The 22,629-nt window shown below is 40.8% G+C and overlaps 4 protein-coding genes and 1 pseudogene across 4 annotated transcripts; 4 read left to right on the forward strand and 1 right to left on the reverse strand.

Annotated features, from left to right (window-relative positions):
• The first annotated feature begins 3,385 nt into the window (after window positions 1-3,385).
• Window positions 3,386-5,476, forward strand: LOC114936607 (uncharacterized). Its single transcript, XM_029309852.1, has one exon. It carries the CDS (start codon window positions 3,386-3,388, stop codon window positions 5,474-5,476), a length of 2,091 nt encoding a protein of 696 aa, XP_029165685.1.
• Window positions 5,477-6,378: 902 nt separating this feature from the next.
• On the forward strand, window positions 6,379-7,575 carry LOC114936606 (uncharacterized). The gene is made up of 2 exons (XM_029309851.1): window positions 6,379-6,436; window positions 6,533-7,575. The coding sequence occupies exons 1-2, from the start codon at window positions 6,379-6,381 to the stop codon at window positions 7,573-7,575; spliced, it is 1,101 nt and encodes a 366-aa protein (XP_029165684.1).
• A 3,115-nt stretch (window positions 7,576-10,690) lies between these two features.
• Window positions 10,691-13,722, forward strand: LOC146724585 (uncharacterized; annotated as a pseudogene).
• A 739-nt stretch (window positions 13,723-14,461) lies between these two features.
• Window positions 14,462-15,787, forward strand: LOC146724586 (uncharacterized protein F54H12.2-like). Its single transcript, XM_085479618.1, has one exon. It carries the CDS (start codon window positions 14,462-14,464, stop codon window positions 15,785-15,787), a length of 1,326 nt encoding a protein of 441 aa, XP_085335744.1.
• Window positions 15,788-19,065: 3,278 nt separating this feature from the next.
• Window positions 19,066-19,770, reverse strand: LOC146724587 (uncharacterized). Its single transcript, XM_085479619.1, has one exon. It carries the CDS (start codon window positions 19,768-19,770, stop codon window positions 19,066-19,068), a length of 705 nt encoding a protein of 234 aa, XP_085335745.1.
• Window positions 19,771-22,629: the final 2,859 nt, after the last annotated feature.

Genomic DNA, 22,629 nt, shown 5'->3' on the forward strand with positions numbered 1-22,629 from the left:
ATTATTTTCTATCAAAAGTCCCCTATTCTTTGACTCTCCTTTTGATTTTGAGATTAGGAGCATGTAAAAGACACGATCTATTTTGAAGTAATTTCCTTCAGCACCCCTCCCTCCTAGTAGTATCCTCCTAGTAATATATTCTAATTAAAATAGATATTCCATTACTATTCTATGACATATAATAAATGAAGACGCGAGAACAGAAGATCGCATATCGGAGGAAACGTAATCATAGAGCAGATAAGAAAAATCGTGCTAACCACGCCGCGTCGACCTTGCTCTGGCTCAGACGACAGTCATTGAAAAATAAACTTTGCATCAAATTGTGTGAAATAGTTGCCATTTCTCTGGAGACTATAAAAAGATTAAAGACTTCATCTATTCAACTAGATTTTGACAATAAACTCGTCACAGACAAAGGAACTCCCCCTTATACTGAGATCGAACCGTCGATCAACAAACCTCCTAATTCCTTTGAATTCTTGATAACTGATCTACCAAGTTCAATTGATCCCTCGATAAAAGAAGCACTTAATTATTTTAATCTCAGAACTAACTTCTCCAAGTTATCACCAATCTCAAACAAAGGAATTTTCCTTGACACAGGAATAGAATCCTTGCCAGACGAACCACCTAATATATCTAGTTCAGAAACTGATTCTTCCGAGCAATTACTAATTGTAAAATTACATGAGTATCGCAAGTGGGAAAAAATACTTCCCCGGAATTCTATCCTAAAGATGAAGTACAAACATTAAAAGATCAGTTTTTTGAACAATTACTAATTGCAGAATTGTGTGATTTAGTATTGTAAATAGAGGAGAATACCTTTTGGGAACAACCTCATCGTAAGGACTTAATACAGTCATTAAAAGATCAGTGTCCAGACAAATTACTTGAAATCGATCAATATGCTAATTATCTAGATATTTAAATTATTTTTCTAATGTCCACTTAAATACAATTGACAGAATCCAGCGGTAAATCAACGAAAAAATTAATACGGCAATAAACCTATATTGATGTAATCTCCATCAGTACATTCCCCTTATTAATATCTCCTTAATAATATCCCCTTATTAAATTAAATATTTTACTACCATTCTATGCCGCATGAAGACGCGGAAACAGAAAATCGCATGTCGGAAAAAATGTAATCATAGAGCACGTAAGAAAACACGAGCTAACCGCGCCGCATCTACTTTACGTTGGCTCCGACGACAAGCACTTGACAAAACCCTCTTTACGGACGAAGGAACTTTTCCCGACACAATAATCGAACCCTCAATCGATGAACTACCTAATTCATTTGATTTTATACTCGACATTTTTGAATCATCATTATTCACAGAATTGTGCGATTTAGTATTGCAAACAGAGGAAGAAATCTCCTAGGATTTAATCAAATTTCTAGAAGAACAGTGTCCGGACATCTTATTTAAAATCAATCAATATGCTAGTTATTTAAATATTTAAATTATTTCTCCAATGTCAACAGAATGCACTATTAAAGAAAACCAAAAATTAATCAATAAGGAATTCATACGGTGATAAGACTAATTATTGCTTTATTAACAGACGTCTTGGAAGGAAATATCGATCTTGATCAATTTCTTGTCTGTTTAGATAACATTCCAGATCCATCGTGTAATCTAAATAATTGTTCAATAAAAGGTCCCAATGAGGAATTCTCAAGACTCTAAATGCGAGAATTATATAATATTTTTGTTACTTAATTTATTAATTAATAATTACTTAAATGGGAAATTACAGTCAATCAATTAATCAATTCATTGGACAGTCTAGGAAGAATTGCTAGTAGAAATCCTTTTCTCACTAGTAACTAAAATTCTCTCTCGCCAACGTCCCAGTACTCGAGCCCTAGTTCCATAGTATAGTCCGTGCTTTCGGCGTCCCTGAGGTATAGCCGGTGTATGCAGGTTGCCTCATAAAAAATAGAGAGCGCCCTGTTCTTTCTAGCCTAGGAATTGAGAGAGTAGGAAGGTTAATAGGACGTGACAACGATTCTTTGAGGAACAAGTCCATTCTTGATGATTAATTTGACGAGAACACTCTTTAAGCAATTGAGTATATGTGGTTCTAAGAACTCGATATTTTTTTTTTAATTCAAATAAATCGTATCCCATTACAATTCTCTATTGCTCATGATGCAATTTTACTTTACTTAAGGTTTCGAGATAAATTACTTCATCATACTCCAGTTGCTTGATAGAATATTTCTCTGTGCAGCTAATAGGATGATACTGAAGAATTACGAGAAGACATATTGAAATAGCTCGTCTCAGATCCATTTTGATCGTCTGAAATAAAAGGTTTAATATCACTTCTGTGATATTGTTTTACTAGTCTATTCTCTCTGATATGATATGTTATAAAGTTATCATGTCGAACAACAGAAAATGGACCTTTCCATTGTGCTTCGAATAATTTGGCATTGAAGTTTTTTACTAGCATTAGATCGTTATCTTCGAATAGCGCGTAAGTCTTATTGTTAGTGCGGTCTCTGAGGACAAATATATGTCTCTCGCGTTTTGATACGATATCGTTCGCGAATAAAACACCGTCGGCATAATTGCTCGCACGGTGCGTTAAATAAGTTTTCGTCGCGAACTTAAGTTCCGACGGCGCAGCTATACGCGCCTAGGAAAAACCGTGACGCTCATTCTGTGACATTTTTTGTCAACGATTTTAACTCGCGGTTATAATGGCCGAGTTAAAGGTTTTACTCGCCGAACAGAGCGAGACAATCGACACGTTGCAAAGAGTCATCGTGAACTTTAAGAAGTTAGCGAAGGCTAATATCACATTGCCCAAGACGCAAGGGCGTCTCACAAACCTGGAGTCACTTTGGGTTTCCTGCCGTGGACTTCATGCCAGGATACAGCTCGAGGCTACCCCGGAGAATCGAAAAACTCTGCCGTACTTCCTCAAAGAAGAATTCCTGACGGCAGAAGAAATCTACCTCGAGACGGCTGACCTTCTTCAAGACACGATAAGTCGGCTTACAATTAGTCAAACTCCGATTTCGTTAGATCGCAGTACGGATTCTTCCATTCGCGATAGCAATAATAATCATTTTCAGTTGCCGCGGATTACTCTTCCGAAATTCTCCGGCAAGTTTTCCGATTGGGAAAGTTTCAAAAATACTTTCGAGTCACTCGTGGCTAGAAATGATACGCTGTCAAATACGCAGAAATTTTATTATTTGATAACAAGCGTTATCGGAGACGCTGCTTTAATAATTAATAATTTGAGAATTTTGGAGGAAAATTACACGTCCGCGTAGCAACTTTTGATCGACGAATACGACGATAAATTAACTTTAATTTATTCTCATTTAAATGCGTTTATGAGTTTGCCTGTCATGAAGCATGAAAACGCGGTAGATCTAAGAAAATTGCGCGACACAGTGGCTGCATCAATCGCCGCGCTGAATAATCTGCAAAGACCGGTTGGTCATTGGGATGATCTCTTGGTATATATTATATCTCAAAAATTCAGTGCTAAAACACGCAGCGAGTGGAACTTGAGACGTTCCACTATGGATTCGATTCCGTCTTATAGAAACATTCACAATTTTCTCACAATGTGCATCCGTGGATTATCAGACTTTGCTGACATTTCAACGGAAAGTACTAATGCAAAGCGCGACAAGCCGCGGTCGTCAATTAATAATGTCGCTGCAGTAAAATGTATTTGTTGTTTGGGCAATCACTTTGTTACTAATTGTAAGTGCGAAGAATTTCGCCGAAAATCGACTGCGCAGCGAAGTGAAATTGCACGTAAGAGTAAAGTCTGCTTTAATTGCATGAAACCGGGACATATTTCGCCGAAATGTACGCACAAGCAGCGATGCACCCACTGTCGCCAATCGCATCATACATTGTTGCATTACGCGAGCGGTCAAGCGTCAGACATAAATGAAAGTTCGGCGTCGACCAGGACAAGCGTACCGCCGATTTCGAAAACGGACTCCTTGCCCGTTTCCGACAATGCTACTGTCGCAAGCGTTCAAACAATTAAATCGCCGAGCATCGCATCTCCGACCGTTCTTCTCGCGACTGCGTGGGTTGACGTGCATACCGCGGAGGGTAGATCATTTAAGGTTCGCGCGTTGTTGGATCAAGGATCCAATTTTAGTTTTATTTCGGAAGCATTGTGCCAAACGATACGAACCGGAAGGCAGCGAGCCGATTTGCAAATTAAAGGATTTGGTGAGAAACATACCGGTGCTGCGAGATCACGAGTGTCCTTGCGATTGACACCGTCCAAGAAATCGAATCCCGCGTTTCCGATTACCGCGTACGTGTTTCAACGAATCACGTCGTACGCCGCGTCGCGAACTAAGCCTGTTGACTCGTGGCCTCATTTGCAAGGCATCTCCCTAGCGGATCCGGATCCGTCAAGCAAGCATCAGATTCATATGCTGATTGGGGCGGACGTTTACGGATCGCTTTTGATGCGCGATTTGCGGCAGGGACCTCTCGGAACTCCCACCGCTCAATTAACCGCGCTCGGGTGGATAATTTCCGGCCCCACTGGAAAAAACAGCCAAGCTTCAAAGGAAGCAGCCGTGGTAAATAGCGTCCTCGCCGAGGACATTAACTCGCTTCTCCAAAAGTTTTGGGAAAACGAGGAAATTTCGTCGAATTCTCCTCTCACGGAAGAAGAAGAGAGGTGTGAACGGCATTTCGTCAAGACACATAGTCGTTCTTCCGACGGAAGGTATATAGTTCGACTGCCGTTTAAGCGCGATCCACCGATCGACATCGGGGAATCCATCGCGTGTTCCTTGTATAACCGCATGGAAGAAAAATTACGTAATCGGTCCGAAATTCACTCGCAGTATAATGAATTTCTTGCGGAGTACGAATCTCTCGGACACATGACTCGAGTGAACAAGTCGGAAAAAACAAAATTTTTGCCGGTTTACATCCCACACTATCCAATGCTGCGGGAAACCAGTTGTACTACGAAGTTGCGCGTAGTTTTCAACGCTTCGTGCAAAACGCGGAACGACACGACGTTGAATGACCATCTATTAATCGGGCCTAAATTACAGCAGGACCTTCCTGCTGTTCTTTCACGTTGGCGTAAATGGCGCCACGTCTATACGGCGGACATCGCCAAGATGTTCCGACAAATTCGCGTACATTCCGAAGATGTAGACTTTCAGAGAATTCTTTGGCGTCCAACGGATGACGCACCGGTCGAACACTTTCGACTTTTAACGGTTACATACGGTCTTGCTCCGGCTCCGTATCTCGCGATGCGCGTTCTCAAACAACTCGCTCTTGATGAGGGTTTCAATTACCCCGCCGCGGTTCCGATTCTAAATGAATCGATCTATGTAGACAACACTTTGTTTGGCGCCGACGATATGAATTTACTAAACGATACGCGAATTCAATTAATTGAACTAATGAGGAGAAGAGGTTTTCAACTCCGAAAATGAGCATCGAATACGCGTGAGCTTCTCCGTGATCTTTCGCACGATCAACCGGAAGTCAACGATCACCTTATATTGCCGGATGAGTCTCTTAAAGTGCTCGGACTTTCGTGGATTCCTTTCGAGGACTCCTTTTGCCTCATTGTCAATTCAATCAAATCCGTTGCTCCAACGAAACGTACTATCTTTTCGTGGCAAAATTATATGACCCGCTCGGTTGGGCCGTCGTAATTACCGCGAAGATTCTTTTGCAAGAGCTGTGGCTTTCGCGATGCGATTGGGATACGCGCATCTCCGACAAGTTAGAACAACGATGGCATGACTTTGTCTCAGATTTTAATAAATTAGAGAAAATTAGAATTACGCGATGGACGGGTCAAAATCCAGACAATATAGCGATTGAAATCCACGGATTTTCCGACGCGTCAAATCGAGCGTATGCCGCGGTAGTATATCTTCGCGTCTTTCATTCATTGTCGGATTTTACAATTAGTTTGATCGCTGCAAAAACAAAGGTCGCCCCAGTAAAAACCGTGAGCATTCCGCGACTCGAGTTAACCGCCGCCGTGTTGTTAAGTCGCCTAATAAAGTAAACGATTAATTCGTTAAATTTAGTGAAAACTCCGATCTATTGCTGGACGGATTCAACAATCGCGCTGGCATGGCTACGCCAGCATCCCATTAAGTGGACCACGTATGTGGCCAATCGAGTATCAGAGGTACAAAATAACTTGTCTTCTGCAAGATGGTATCACGTGCCGTCGAGAGACAATCCCGCGGATTATGCGTCTCGAGGCTTGTCCGCGTCCGAATAATATCACATCCTCTGTGGTGGACCGGACCACCCTGACTTCAAGAGCCTTTCACGTCCTGGCCGATCCATGACGTTACTGCTCCACTCTCCATGGATGCAGTACAAAGGATATCTAGCGAGCAACGAAAACCCACCGTCCTTCACGTTGAAGGGTCAGACGAGTGGAATTTGCTCTATAAATTCTCAAGTTGGACAAAGCTGATAAGAGTAACTGCTTACGTGTGTATATTTCTCGCGTTAATTGATAGGAAAAGGAAAGTTAATTTCAACCTCGTCGCTGAGTGTCAACGAGCTTAATAAAGCGGAATTATTTTGGCTGTCGTACGTACAAAAGAGGACTTTTGAATTCGAAATCAAAGTACTAAAGAAAGGCAACGCAGTTTCAAAAAAAAGTTCACTTAGAACTTTAACTCCATTTGTTGGCAAAGATGCAGTACTCCGCCTTGGCAGGCGGTTGAAAAATGCTGCTTTCACTTACGAAGAGCAACATCCTATTTTAGTACCGCGAGGACAAGTCTCGTACCTTTTAATCGCTCAGGCTCATAAACACACTCTCCACGGTGGAGTTCAATTAGTGTTGCGTACACTCCGACAAAGATATTGGTTGCTAGGAGGTCGAAATTTAGTGAAAAATCATATAAGGCAATGCGTCTCGTGTATACGTTATTCAGCCAGAGTATCGAGTCAGCTGATGGGGGATTTGCCTTCTCCTCGCGTGCAACCGTCGTCACCGTTTACGCATACGGGTGTGGACTACGCTGGTCCTTTTTTTATTACGCCTTTCGTTGGAAGAGGACAAAGGACACGAAAAGGTTACGTGGCCCTTTTCGTTTGTCTCGCTACCAAGGCGATCCACGTGGAGCTAGTGAAGAATTGCTCCAGTGCTGGATTTCTTGCTGCCTTTCGGCGATTCACGAGCCGACGAGGCTTACCGTGTAAGTTATATTCTGATAACGGGACTAACTTTCACAGCGCTAAAAAGAAATTAAACAGCGATATTGAGGCGCTCATGAAAGATTTGTCTCTACGCGACGTTCTTGCTAACAATAAAATTGAGTGGCATTTTATCCCGTCCGCAGCTCCTCATTTCGGAGGACTTTGGGAAGCGGGCGTGAAGAGCCTCAAATCGCATCTAAAGCGGATAGCCGGTTCACGTACCCTGTCGCAGGCTGAATTCGCTACGCTCCTATGCCAGATAGAGGCATGTTTGAACTCCCGACCGATTGCGGCTCTTAGCGACGACCCGAGCGATCTGTCCGCGCTCACTCCGGGTCATTTTTTAATAGGCTGACCGATCGTTGCGATACCGGAAGAATCAGTACTCGCGATAGATACGAATCGACTTTCGAGATGGCAGTTCGTCCATTCGATAGTGGAACAACTCTGGCGTGCTTGGTCGCAAAACTACTTACATTTGCTGCAACAGCGACATAAGTGGTCAGAAAGATCGCCTTGTTTTCGCGTTGGCGAGCTCACGTTGTTAAAAAATCTTTTGCTCCCTCCGAGCAAATGGGAACTCGCGCGAGTCACTCGAGTCCATCCCGGATCCGACGGACTCGTTCGAGTAGTTACCGTAAGAACCGCGCGTTCAATATTGAAACGACCAATCACGCTACTGTGTAGACTGCCAGTTCAGTGCGATAATTAAGAAAAACATTGTCATATAAAGGACTTTGTGACTTGTGATGTATTCAGTGCTTATATTTCTATTGTTCCGTAAGTCGTCCTGACAATGTAGAAATATATTGAGTTTATTTTGTATAGATGTTTGCTTTCTTAGCTCTCGCTTTATTATTCCTATATCAACACCGATTGTATTTGTACTTTACTTGTTGAGCGGTTAAATAGTTTTGCATCCGTTCGCATGCAAGGCGGGCGGTATGTTTAAAATTATAAAAGCCTTGCGAGAATGCTAAAGCAAGGTCGCGAATATATTTGCCGCCGAGTTGTTTTTCCGCGTATTTTCGATTCCGAGCGCGAGAAATTGACAAAAACGCGCTTTTGTCTCGAGCTTTTGAGCCTCGCTAGCGAATCACGTTTTCTGCACGCGCGTGCCACGCGTCCAAGCGAAGAATCAATCGACTGCCATTGCCGTCGATCCTGCGTATTTTGAAGAGAAGTCGGCCCAAAGAGCTCGGTGGAGAACGATCATCCCAAGAGCTCGTTCGAGTTTTTCGCGAGCAAAGCCGAGATAGCGAATCAAGTTTACTTTTACTTTAATTATTTTGAATAAACTCACACATTTAACAAACTACGAGTAATTTATTAAGATCACATCCTGCCTAATCCGTACAAATACTCGAACCAGTAATCAAATAAATATTTTTCGTTCTGTGAGAAAAAAAATTCGAAGGTTTTTGCACAAATAGGAAGGACAAGGAGTAGTTTAACTAAAGTTAGAAGATGTAGATATTAGTAATAAGAAAAAAATACTCTGTAAATATAAATACAAAAATTTATATTTTTAATAAAAAATATTGTTCACTAATAAAAATTTTAATATTTTAATAAAAAATATTGTTTCCCCACCCTAGTTTTAATAATAATAATTAACCTTTTAAGCGAAATCATTTTTATTTAGTGAAATATAAAATTTTTAACAAAATTTTTAAAATAAATTTTTTTGTCTGAAAAACTTTAACATAAAAATATTTAATTTTTAAAAAATTCTTGTTACGTACGATTTTTATATATTCAAATATATTCGTGCCGAACTCACATACGTCTACTATCACAAGACATATACACCAACAAGAACATTTGATTAAAAGCTGATTGTGGGCAGCGCAACGTAGCGCTCGTCAGCTGAACGGTAGCGGTGCGCTAACCAGGCGCTCATCAACTGATCGGTAGTTGCGAGCTAACCAGACGCTCATCAGCTGATCGGCGCTATTCGGTGTACGCTAGCACGAGCATGCGACCGCCGCGGGTTGGTCCCCGGTGCGCGAATAAGCTTTTTCCGCCGTACTCATTTTATACTATGAGTAATATTAAAATTTAAATATGCGGGCGCTCTTTACGCTAATTTTTTGTTTTTAAGAACGTCCCGGATTAGACTTTTTTTCATTTACGAGATTGTACGTAAACGGTGAATATCGCGTTCATTTTGGGGAAATGGATGTGCGCTGGAAACATCTTTGGACGTCGATTGTCTGCGGGCCTACGAGATGTGGAAAAACAATTTTTGTGAAAACATTTCTTTGTTATTTGTCCGACGTGTCCGATACTCGATTCGAGAGAATTTTATTTTATTATAATTTTATCTTGCCGAGTGGCAAGATGCCTATCAACGCCTGCAATGCGATGAAAATGAAAGAGAAGAAAAGAGTAGCGTAAGAAAAAAGAACGTATATGCAAATAGCGTTCCGATAAATTCGAAGAAAAATATAATCGAATTTCACGAGGATTTACCGCGCCCGGAAGATTATTCTTACGATCCACTTACCCCGAAATTAGTGATAATCGACGATCTTATGAGAGAGTCGTCATCGTGCGATGTTATCGTAGATCTGTTTACTAAAGGAAGCCATCATAAGAATCTCAGTGTTATTCTCATTTCGCAAAATCTCTTCCATCAGGGACGCGGACAACGCGACATATCTCTCAATGCGAATAACATAGTAGTTTTCAAAAATCCACGCAATCGCGCGCAAATTCGGCATTTAGCGCGTCAAGTATATCCGGACGATTCTAAGTTTATGGAAGAAGCGTACTACGATGCTACCTCGAAGTCTCACGGGTATTTATTGCTCGATTTAAAACAATCGACTCCAGATGAATATCGATTTCGGACGTGTATCTTTCCCAACAATAAGCTGCATTACGCGTACATTCCACGTAGATCGATCAAAAGAGGCGGAGACGTATAAAAGACTCGTATTCACACACGACTTCTCACTCGTGCAATTACACTGCGATGGTAAAAAAAGAAAAAAAATCGCAACCGGCATCATTGTCGTCGAAGAATTCATCCGACGGCGCGGTAAAAATCGCTAGACGATCTATCGGCGAAAGAAACACGAATCTTTTGAAAACTTTATGTTATCTGAAAAAAAATCAAAGAACAGCGTTTTTACGTACCGTCAATAATAATCTCATAAAGTGTATTCAAGAGTACGTTTTCAATACTCTTAAAGGTAACGTTCCGCTTGCGAATAGTGAAAAAAAACGCCTTGCTAGACATAAATCGATCCTACAGCGTATTGCTGCGAAAAAAGGTAATTTGAAAGTTAAGGGAAAACTATTGGTGCAACGATTCTTACCCTATCTTATTGCTCCTATACTCGGAGCTATATTATCCCGGATCATTGGAGATTAAAAAAGGGGCGCTATTCTGTGTATATTTGTTGCGTCAAATGTGAAAAAGATAAAATATTTACAATTCAATAATGGAAAGAGCAAAAAAAATGGTTCTAATTTTGTCGGAAAATCTCGAAAGACTGCAGCAACAACCGGAAATTTCCTCTAACGCGCCGGTCGATAATTCATCGAATAAAATTACCGAGATATCGAATGTGAAAAATGATACTAATAATTTCGTACGGACCCCGGAAACTCCTTTGTCACGGCTCGATGCAGAGATGTGGCGTATTCTGAATCTCACGCCTCAGGTCAGCGAGGACGAAAGATGGAAAATGTATAAGGAGGTACTTCAGCGTTATCTTCAGTTTATTCGTGCTGCGAGAAAACGTTTACGCAAAGACGTGCACGCCAGCGGTGAACGCGATGGAGAGCAGGACGAAGACACGAAAGAGCAAGAGGATGATAACTTCGATGATGACGATGAACTTATGGAAACGCAAACTTTAATTAGCAACGACGGTAACATTAGCGCCGTTAGTAGTAGTTTCGAGAAAAAACGCGTTCAATCAGCGGAAATAATACAAAAAGTACTTAATAGTGTTCCGAAAACTTATCGTAGTAAAGCACGCTTACTAATGAAGCATCTGCTCGTTACTCCGTTATCTAAGATTAGCTGGAATAGACAAGGGCTCGTAACTATAGACGGCGACATTGTGGAGGGTTCGAATATCGCGGAACTTATAAACGATGCGGTACGCGAGAGAAAACGGTAGAAGCAACCGGAAGAAATCAGTTTGCTCGATTACTACGTGACATAGGTACGTCACCGCGTCTCATAGAAAATCAAAAGTTATTAAAAGCAGGCGCGCGATTTCGCTATATTACTTCCGCGTTACCTCGCGGATCCTCCACTCCGATCACACGTTCAAAATCGTACAGTCACAGGTTAGACGAAGCGAGTGAAACCGAAGGAGATACGCAATTTATATCCGCCGACGAGAAAGGTGACGACGACGGTGACGACGAAAGAACATTAGCACATAGCGTAGTTTCTCCGTCAAAGAGAAGAAGAGATTTACTCGATTGGATAAATCTTAATTGATGGAATTCGAAAAATTGTATTACGAGCCCTCGCATTATGCAGGCTACTCTGCGGTGGACAATTTATCGCGAGCCGTTAAACCGAATTTTACGCGTAACAAAGTCGTCGAGTGGCTTAAATCGTAGGATGCATACACGCTGCATCGTCCGGTACGACAAAAATTTTCTTGTTTACATTATAACGTAACAAATATCGATGATTTATGGGAAGCCGATTTGATCGATCTTCGTAATCTCAAAAGCTATAATGACGGTTATTCTTATCTACTAAAGGTTATCGATGTGCTTAGTAAATTTTTTTGGGTAGAACCTTTACGTGACAAAACAGCCACCTGCGTAATAAAGGCCTTTCAACAAATATTTTCGAGAAACGAGGGTCAACTACCTGTATACTTACAGACCGACAAAGGCAAAGAATTTATCGCCCGCCCTGTACAAAATTTCTTAAAAGAAAAAGACATTCGTTTTCGTGTAACGCGCAATCCCGATATTAAAGCGTCTATAGTGGAACGATTTAATAGGACACTCAAGGAGCGGATGTGGCGTTATTTTACGCATAAAAATACACGTCGTTACTTTGATGTTTTACAAGATGTTGTTCACGCTTACAATCATACTCGTCATTCCACCATCAAAATGCAATCCGCTGTCGTTACGCGAGAAAATGCTCGTACCGCCTGCGAAAATATGAAACGACGATGGGATAACGATAAAGAAAAGAAAAAGAAACGTGGGCGTAAACAAAAGGCTAAATATCGCGTGGACGATCTCGTACGCGTCAGTAGAGCAAAAGTAACCTTTGAGAAAGGATACGAGGCGAAGTGGAGCGAGGAGATATTTTGAATTCATCGAGTTCTTGAATGGAGAAAACCCCGCGTATATGAATTAAGCGATTTATTGGGTGAAGTTATAGACGGAATTTTTTACGAACAAGAATTAGCACCGGTTATTAAAGACTTACGCGACGAGGAATTTATCGTCGATCGTGTGATAAAAAGCAGAGGACGCGGTAACAATAAACAATTATTAGTTAGCTGGCAAGGTTATCCTTCTAAATTTTACTCCTGGATACCCGCTTCGAATTTAACTATTCTTCGAAATAAGGGTGGATCAATTTCTTCTGGTTCTTCCAAGCAATAGCGGTATGCGCTATTTCCCCGACAATAAAACCTCGTCGTTCATTACGGAATTACCTCAATCGCTGCACTTACACGGTAAATGGGAAGTCGCGTTGAGCGAAATCCAATTCCCTAATACCTTTTTTCATGGAAGGCGCGGCGAAAATATACTCAGTTTCGTCGATATCGACCCTCAAGTTAAAGAGAAAAATAAAAAAGATGAAATGTTAACTTCGAAGGAAACCGTAATACCGAATGGCGTTTATAATAACATGGAAGAGCTCGTCTCCATGATTAATTCATCATGCAAAGAAGTTGGTTCCCATATTCGTTTGGAGCAAGAAAAATTTACAGGCGGTAGTATTTTGTTCGCCCTCGCGTGTCCTGCTGGTTGCAATCTGATTCATTATATGCATTTTTCCGATAGACTTTTGCAAATGCTCCACCACAGCTGATGGTTTAGCTGATTTTCTTTATAACGCTCCTAAGGGGAAAAGTCACTATTGTTTTATGCTCACGACATCTAAGCTTAATTCCAAAGAAAAATCTACTTCAATTTTTCTTAAATTCGGTTTTCTTGACGAAAATGGAGTACGTCGCGATGGATTCTATAGTTACGAAGCGTGTAGTTTGGCGCGGGGTATTCCCGATAAACTGTTCGTTTATTGTGATATTTGCGAACCTTACATAACAGGCGATGTGCAAATTCCTCTTCTCCGAATAGTGCCTGTCACAGGGGGCGCGATTACAAATATGGAACGAATCAAGTGAAACTTTTCTCACTTCCGCATTATATCCCGGTGCGTCTAACAAATTTCCGACGGATTGAAATCGATATAAAAGACGATACTGGAAAAAATATACCATTTGAATCCGGCACGTTAACGGTGACTTTACATTTTAAACGTATCGATTAGATTTTTAAAAATACTCTGTAAAGATTTTTTTGATAAGAAAGAAGGGATTTGTTCATTAATATGGATTATTATTCGGAGTATTATAACGAATTACAAAACGGTGGAACTCGCGGCGGAGAAATTCCATGAGTTTTTGTCGGTTCACCCTATTAACGAGGTTATGGAATAGGTAGTTTTCTCGGAGAAATGTTCAGACGTGTATTGCCTTATTTAACTAGAGGTCTAGGAGCAGTGGGTAAAGAAGCTTTGCGGGCCGGGGTTAATATAATCAAGGATGTTAAAAATAAAATGCCGTTAAAGGTAGTTGTCAAACATTATTTTGAACAATCGCGTGACAATCTTAAGAGAAAAGCTAGGGAAAAAATAAGTAGTCTAATAAAAGGTACGGGATATAAATCAGATGAAAAAATTCATGTAGCGCAGTTTCCTTTCGGCAGGCTTAAGACTCACGTCGCTAAACTCTCGGTAACCGCGTCGCGTAAACGGCGTAAGACAAATAAGAAAAAAAGTTTATCGAAAATCAAGTCTCGTGGAAAAAAAAGAACAAATGCAAAAAAAACTAAAAATAATACGAGGAAAAATTGCTCGACTGTAAAAAGACTTAAGTCGTCCGCAAAACGCCGTAAAGCTAATAGCGGTAAGAAGCGCACAGTATACGATATATTTTCATAATCGCCATTATTCTTAATACGCTTGTCCGTGACAATAACGTTGGTAGGACGGGCGGCGATAGAAAAGAATGTCATTTCTTCACACACACTCGAGCGAATGTTTAAAGAGCGAGCTCGATCTCTTCTCTTTACCGCCCACGCAAACTAGCATCGAAAGTTCGCAATGGATTCATTACAAACCCGTGACCTCGTTTTCGGACGACTCTCCGCTAGAATTCGTCATCCCGGGTCACGGAGAAGAATATTTAGATCTCACACACACGTTACTAAGTCTTTGGGTACGCGTAGAAACCGAGCCGCTACTCGGTCTCGCCGCCGGATCAGCCGTCAACGTGGGCCCCGTAAATCATTTTCTTCATTCCATCTTCAATCAAATCGACGTGTATTTCAATCAAAAGCTCGTGTCGCCTCCAAACAACGCTTATGCGTACCGCGCATACATCGAAGCGTTGTTAAATTATTTATTGCCCGCAAAAACTTCCCATCTAACCTCGTGCTTATGGGATGTGGATACACCCGGGCACATGGACGATACGGTAGGAGCGGAAGGCAATACCGCTATAGCGAGACGAGCTCGTTACATACGCGGAGGGCGCGCGCTAGATCTTATAGGTTACCTCCATTGCGACGTTTTCAATCAGGATAAATTCTTAATTAATGGCGTCGAGGTGCGGTTGAGACTTGTGCGTTCGAAAGATACGTTTTGTTTCAAAAAAACTAATTGCACGTCGAAAATTCGTATACTCGATGCAAGCCTAATGGTGAGAAGAGCGAAAATAAGCTCCGGAGTATTACTAGCGCATGCTAGAATGCTGAGCAAAGTTACCGCCAAGTATCCGCTTACGAGAGTTGAAATTAAAACATTTACGATTCACAGCGAAGTTGTGGGTGAATCGTTAGATAATGTAATACTGGGACAATTACCGAAACGAATAATAGTAGGTTTCGTCGATAATAAAGCGTTTAACGGTGACAGAAAATTGAATCCGTTTAATTTCCAAAATTACGGAATAAATTTCTTCTCGCTTTACGTCGACGGTACACAAATACCCAGTAGACCGTTACAACCGGTTTTCTCGTCTCGCGAACCGCTTTACGTCGAAGCTTATCATACGCTCTTCTCGGGGACGGGTATCCATTTTTTGAACGAGGGAAATTCTATAAGTAGAGATGATTATTCTCGGGGATATACGTTATTCGCTTTTGATCTTACACCCGATCTATCCGCTAATTGCGCCGGTCATTGGAATCTCATGAGACACGGAAGTCTACAGTTAGAAGTGAGATTCGAGAAGGCACTCACCGAAACAATTAATTGTATCGTTTACGCCGAATTCGATAATGTTATAGAAATCGATGCATCGCGTCAAGTTATCGTCGATTTTTCCGGTTAGCTTTTAACGCTCGTTCACCAACATGTATTCATACACCGTAATGTAATACGCGATTAAAAAATTTTCCCCCTCCTCTTTCTTTGGAAATTTCGATGACGCTTTTCACGGAGTGGAAACTATGTAACGCGCTAGAATGAATTCAGTTTTGTACAAGACACGAACAAACGCGCACGTTTCGCTAAGAGCTTGTACCTCACCAACAAAAATCTCACAATATAGACATAGTCGTCAACATACAAGGTTTCCGCGATAAAGCCAATAAATTTATCGCGAAAGAAGTCGCCGTTGTCACAATCGATACTCCGATTGTCGAGCATTGGATTATGATGCCACCATACGCGTTTGGAAAATTACCCGCAAAAGCAAGACGAGAAAACAATTGGCTCTCACGAAATTATCACGGCATCGAGTGGTTCGACGGCTCAGTTAATCCAAAATATTTTACCTCACATCTCCGCGAAATTGCAAGACAGGCGCGTTGCATTTACGTCAGAGGTAACGAAAAAGCAAACTACTTAAGGAATTTACTTTCCAGAGATATAAATAATTTGGAGGGTACCTCACCAGCATTTAAAAATCCACCGGATGAGGAAGATATTGTACAATATTGCGGCCATCACGGGATTCGAAAATTCGGAACCTTTTATTGCGCGTTATACAATGCTTATGAATTAAAATGCTGGCTAAGTGCGCAAAATAATTGCAAGAACGTTTCGACCTCTACTGAAGCTACTTGTAGTTCTGACGAAAGTTGGGAAATTACCTTCGACGATAGCGACGATAAATACGAAGCTGCCGTTTCTTGCGATGTAAATGAGTATATAACTAAAATACAGACAGAGGAGAAAAATCAGCAAAACAACGAACAGCAAATTGAAAAAGAAGAAGAGAGATTTGTGATTTCTGAATCATCATCGACGTTGACGGATAGAAACAAGAACGAAACAATTTCCATCTCGACGCAAACTGACATTGAAAACCTCTCAAAACAACTCAAGATAGAAGAAGACGCATTATCGAAAGAGGTAAAAACCGATATTGTTCAAATAATACCGTACACTTGTTCGTATTCGGGACAAAAAAATGAACTCTCGCGAAATTCTACAAGCATTGCGTTATCTCGATGCCAGACATGTTGGAGTCTATGCAGCCGACAGAGTTCCGAGGGTGTGGACGAAGTCGACGGCTATCGTCGCTAACACCGACAATCACGATCGACCTGGAGAACATTGGATCGCCTTCTACCACGATGAACACGGCACAACCACTTACTTCGACAGCTACGGATTGCCCCCCCTTGTATCCAGGATTTCTCATCCGACTTCGACGAAACTCCATCATCCATCGCTGGAATATTCAGCAATTACAAGGAATTTTTTTTAAGACTTGCGGACAATACTGCTGTGTATTTTTAAATTATATGTGCAGAGGTTATAATCTTAATCAGTTTCTCGCTCTTTTTTCCGAAGATTGTGAATATAACGATCGTTTAATCATACACTTATTTCGTAAAATTTTTACTCACAAAAAAACAAGCGAATCATAACAATATATAATATGAATTTTGGTATCAATAAATGAATTTTGTTCTGTAAAAATATTTTAAAAATAAATCACATTGGTACTTTTAAAACCATTGTTCGATTTTCTTTTACTTCCTTTTTCCAGAAATTTCCTCAACGTGCATGTTCCTGTTCACCTTCATTAAGCCGCGCGTTATTTTTAAATAAAATTTTATCTGCCATCTTTTCAACAATAAGCATTCTTTCTAATCTACGATGATGTATTATTTTTTATTGTGACACGAGTCAGAATGCTCGCCTAAATAAATATTTGCGTGTTCTTTTTTTTTATTACCCTACGGCATCGTCAGCCACTACCTGCCACCGATCCCCGTTCGACCGTATGACGCTTTTTTTGGTCAAACTGTTTTTACCCCACCCCGCCCAATATCGGCCATTTGATTCGACGAGCTATTCTTGCCATACGTATACCCGAACCCCATACCGTACTCTACGCAACTTTAGCTTAAATGTTTCATCTAATCCCTAGACTAGTAAGATCTCGTTTAAATCAACATACTAGGACCCTGCTCAGAAACGCGAAGGTCTCGGGTTCAAATTCAGAGAAAATCAGAAAAAATAAAATTCTTATCCCCTCTTTTTGGGGCCAGTCGCCATTTTTTTTCCCCTCAACACCCACACTCGGAAAAACCAGACGCTAGTGGTGGGGGAAAGATAAGCCACGCCCACGGCGCCAGAGGGGCCGGTGGTGGGGGTTTGTTTTGACGGGCCATAGCTGCCACTATACTACTATCACAGAATTATAAGATAGTAATAATACCTTCAAAGGTAACCCATACTGACTGCAGCCAGTAAACCTTTCCAATGGGAGACCCACTACCCACACAGATACAACACACATACCCGCACGCTACCTAACCCGGACGCGTCCGGCGCACAAATAAGGCGCGAAAACAAGATGTGCGACTATTTATAGGTCGTCGAACAACGGTTCATTACCCTTTAGGAGGGGATCAAACCTAATTATATAAAAATCTCACTAACAACAAGTTTATAGCCTTGATTTATGACTCTATAAGAGAATTTGTAATAACCGTAACTAAGGTCAGAATTTCAATGAATTTGAGGCATATTTGTAACAATCGATATATATGCCTGATGTAGGTACTTAGTCTTCCTGACGATTTAAACCGTTTTTCTAAACCTAATAAACAACATTTCTGAAACAAGTCTCTTCTTTAAAAAAGGCTCCTCATCCAAGATTTCAACATTATCTCAATCAAATTCATGGTCGTTAAGTCTGTGGTCCGTAATAACGGATTTCTGTATAGTATTTCTATTAATATGATTTCTATGTTCCTTAATGCGTGTTTTTAACTGTCTGCCTATCTGGCCCACATACGACGCATCACAATTTTTGCACAAAATTTTGTACACAACATTATTATGCCAATCTTTAGATATTGTATCCTTATGAACGCGGATGAACGAACGGAGCTTATCCATACCCGTGTAAGACATTTTTACATCCAAATCACGGACCACTTGACCAAACCGCTTAGAAAATCTAGGTACATTGATATATTAAAATATGTAACGGGCGCCGAACTGACACCCGTGACTCCATTATCATAATCAGAGTCCATATTCCGCGCTCTAACAAACAACGTCTTGAGCCGCTCACGAAGCGTATCAAAAATTAAATTTAATGGAAACCCATTATCACGCAAAATGCCAATGAGCCAAAATGCCAGCTCAAGATTCTTTTCGTGAAATCTCGGATGTGACAGCCGAAACGCTATCCACTAAACCAAGAATAGTGCCTTTCTTATGGCAGAGAGGGTGACAGGAGTAGAAATTCAGGTATCTTTCCGAAAACGTTGGTTTATGGAACCAATCAAATTCAATAAAACCTTTATTCAAGATGAACGTAACATCTAAGAAATTCAGTCTGTCGCTCGTTTCCTCCTCGACGATAAATTGTAATCTATCATGATATGCGTTGAAGCGTCTTAATACTTCCCGACTTGTCGAAAAAGGGACCGCCAATGCGACATCATCAACATAACGCACATAGAACGGAAGACCGAAAGGAAGCTCCCCTATAATCCTACCCTCCAAATTGCGCATAGTCAGGTCGGCCACTATCGGAGACAGCGGAGAGCCCATGAGCGCCCCAAACGTTTGCTGATAGATTACCCCATTAAAAGAGAAGAACGTGGAGTGAAGAACCAACCGGACCGCCCCCAGAAACTCATCACGCAGCATCGTACAATTATGTTTTATAACTTCCCATCTCGCGGCCATGCCATCAATTGCCAAATCCAACGGGATGTTGGTAAATAGCGAAACCACATCCAACGAAATTAATTCGTGTTGGTCTCTAATGTAAGTTCCAGCAAACCTCCTCACCAACTGGAAGCTGTTTTCCACATGACTGTCAGCTGCCGGGATTGACATATATAATATTATGGAGGAATATTGCCAGCCGATATGAGGTGTTTGTTGAAGAGACGATAATTCGTAAAGGACATCCCGGCTTGTAAATTTTTGGGAGCCTATAGGCCCTCAGCAGCACACCCTCTGAACAATTTAACGATCTATATGTCGCGTCGGATATATAATCTAAATTTTTCCACCTTGTGAGCAAATCGTGTAGGTTGTTGATGATTTTCCTAGTAGGGTCTTTCTGTACCCTAATGTACGTACTTTCATCAGCAAGAAGAGTATTCATTTGATCTAAGTATACGTAATGCGTTTGAGAGTTTGTAAGTGGTGAGACAGTTTCTTTGTCATGGTTTGTATTTTTATGTTCTTATTATACTGAAGATGATCCAAAGAAAGAACCGAAACGTTTATACTGAATAAACTTGTTTATAGTATAAGTTATTGTGTTATTTTTTGCGCTCCCACACACCTTGCGCTTGGCTCTATAAGCCATGTTTAGATTTGTTTTGTTTTAATTAAAGAACCCTAATAGCTAAGAGATTATTTACGTTATTACTGAATATATTTAAACAAAAAGAGATGGCATTCTATAAATGTGCATTGGTAAATTAAAACATATACCAAAAATATCTTATAAAAAATATAAAATATATTGCACATTTAATGCAATGTACACACATTTTTTAATAGATTTGCGGTGCTAATTTTAAAATTGTGAATATTAATGCAAGATATCCAGGGAGTTCGCATGACACCTTTATTTGGAATAATAGTAACGTTCAACGTTTGATGCGAAAATTGTATGCTTACGGTAATGAACGCTTCTATCTACTCGGGTAGAGAAAACTTGATTGAAAATAAAGAATGTAATTATAATTGTTTTTTTTTTAACTTGTTTCCTTCGTATTCAATTTTGATAGGCGATGCAGGATACCCTTTACGTCCGTGGCTTATAACACAATTCAAAGATCCATTGTCTGAATCACCAGAAGAAAGGTTTAACAATGTATTTTGTCGTGCAAGATCTATCATAGAACGTGTAAATAGAATTTTAAAAATGCGATTTCGTTGTTTATTGAAACATCGCGTATTACATTATACGCCAACCACTGCAGCAAAAATTGTTAACACATGTGCTATTTTCCACAATATGGCCATTGAGTATGGTTTACACTTTCCTAAAGAAACTAAAGATATTTTTTAAGAGTTTAACAAGGCTCTGTAATATAAATATAAATTTAAAGATATAAGACAGGCAATAAGAGCCAACTCGCGGATGACAGTGCGTTATCCTAACGAAACTAAATTTTTTGTTAGGATTAAGTATCTGTGCACAAGGCACCAAATTTTACTTGGTCACGGCCAAGATTTTATAGTATGAAATAATCTTATATTTGAGATTTAATTTCAATAACCCTTTCACCCTCCTACGGAAATAAGTAAATGCAAGAGAAAAATATAGATCCGAAAGTCGCTGAATCGGGAATCGAACCCGAGAGTTTCTCTTGCATTTACTTATTTCCGTAGGGGGGTGAAAGGGTTATTGAAATTAAATCTCAAATATATGAGATTATTTCATATTTTAAATCTTGGCCGTGACCAAGTAAAATTTGGTGCCTTGTGCACAGATACTTAATCCTAACGAAAAATTTAGTTTTGTTAGGATAACGCACTGTCATCTGCGAGTTGGCTCTTATTGCTTGTCTTATATCTTTAAAGATATTTTGATAAACAACCCAGACTTTGGGCTTTTCAATGACAAAGACCTTAATAAACATTTTTGATTATGAACAAACGCAGTTCCTTTTTTCATTTCTAGAAATAATTTTTTTTGTAAGCTGTACAAACTTGAGAATATATCTTCTGTATTAAAATAAAGCACAGTGTGTAATTAAGTTATTAATTATTTTTTTCTTCCTTGTAAGAAAAACTGTTTCGTGTGTGGCAACAGACATCACTCCTCGCTTCACGACGCGTTCCGCGACCACGAGACGGTCAGAATGTCGCACGTTGCCCAACAATCTCTGTCGGCGCCGAATGCTGTGCTTCTCACAACCGCACGTGTATGCGTGCTCGATCGACACGGCTCCTGGCATACAGCTCGTGCCCTCGTCGACCAGAACTCAGAGTCGTCCATCGTGTCAGAATGCCTAATGCAACAACTCAAACTGCCGAGAACCTCCGCTTCCATCTCAATTTTCGGCATCGACAGGAAAAAAACTGGCGTTTCCAAGGATAAAGCTACACTAACCCTGCAATCACTCGGCGGAAGCTCTTCCATCTCCGTCGAGGCTTTGATACTGCCCAAGCTCACTTATCTTTGCGGATGGATACAACGGAGAAGGACGCCTAACCTCCTTCTCGGTGCTGACGTCTACGCCTCTATCATCTGCCAGGGGCTGAAAAAAGAAAGATCTCGTGAGCCCATCGCCCAGCTAACCACACTGGGTTGGATACTTTCCGGGAATGTTGGCGAGGCGGCTACGGAACATAGCATCAACACTCTTCACTGCCAGATTGAAGACGATTTAACCAGGCTGGTGCGGCGCTTCTGGGAACAGGAGGAGCTTCAAGGTCCTCCCCAACTCTTCTCCCAAGCGGACAAGGAGTGCGAAAAACTTCCGACGACATCACTCCCGCATAGCCGACGGCTGTTATATAGTGCGCCTCCCGACGATCGAACCTCTTCCGGACCTCTCAGTCACTCGACGCGCTGCCAGTAAAATACTGCAACATGTCATCAACAAATTCTCAAAGAAAGCCAACTTTCGCCAGAAATACGTCAAGTTCATGAGCCAATACTTAGACTTGAATCACATAAAGCCGACTCCGCTCTCGTCTGCTGGTTCTTCTCGCTGTGCCTCCTACTTG

This window comes from Nylanderia fulva, unplaced genomic scaffold (assembly GCF_048542155.1).
Source record: "Nylanderia fulva isolate GAGA-0341 unplaced genomic scaffold, ASM4854215v1 Scaffold125, whole genome shotgun sequence".
In the NCBI taxonomy this organism is placed as follows: Eukaryota; Metazoa; Arthropoda; class Insecta; order Hymenoptera; family Formicidae; genus Nylanderia; species Nylanderia fulva.

Bases quoted from the DNA above. Each gene is read 5' to 3' on its own strand.
- LOC114936606 (XM_029309851.1), top strand. From the start codon at position 6,379: ATGCAGTACAAAGGATATCTAGCGAGCAACGAAAACCCACCGTCCTTC. The intron at 6,437-6,532 runs GTCAGACGAGTG...GTTAATTGATAG, and splicing joins ACCGTCCTTCACGTTGAAGG to GAAAAGGAAAGTTAATTTCA.
- LOC146724586 (XM_085479618.1), top strand. From the start codon at position 14,462: ATGTCATTTCTTCACACACACTCGAGCGAATGTTTAAAGAGCGAGCTC.
- LOC114936607 (XM_029309852.1), top strand. From the start codon at position 3,386: ATGAAGCATGAAAACGCGGTAGATCTAAGAAAATTGCGCGACACAGTG.
- LOC146724587 (XM_085479619.1), bottom strand. From the start codon at position 19,770: ATGTCAATCCCGGCAGCTGACAGTCATGTGGAAAACAGCTTCCAGTTG.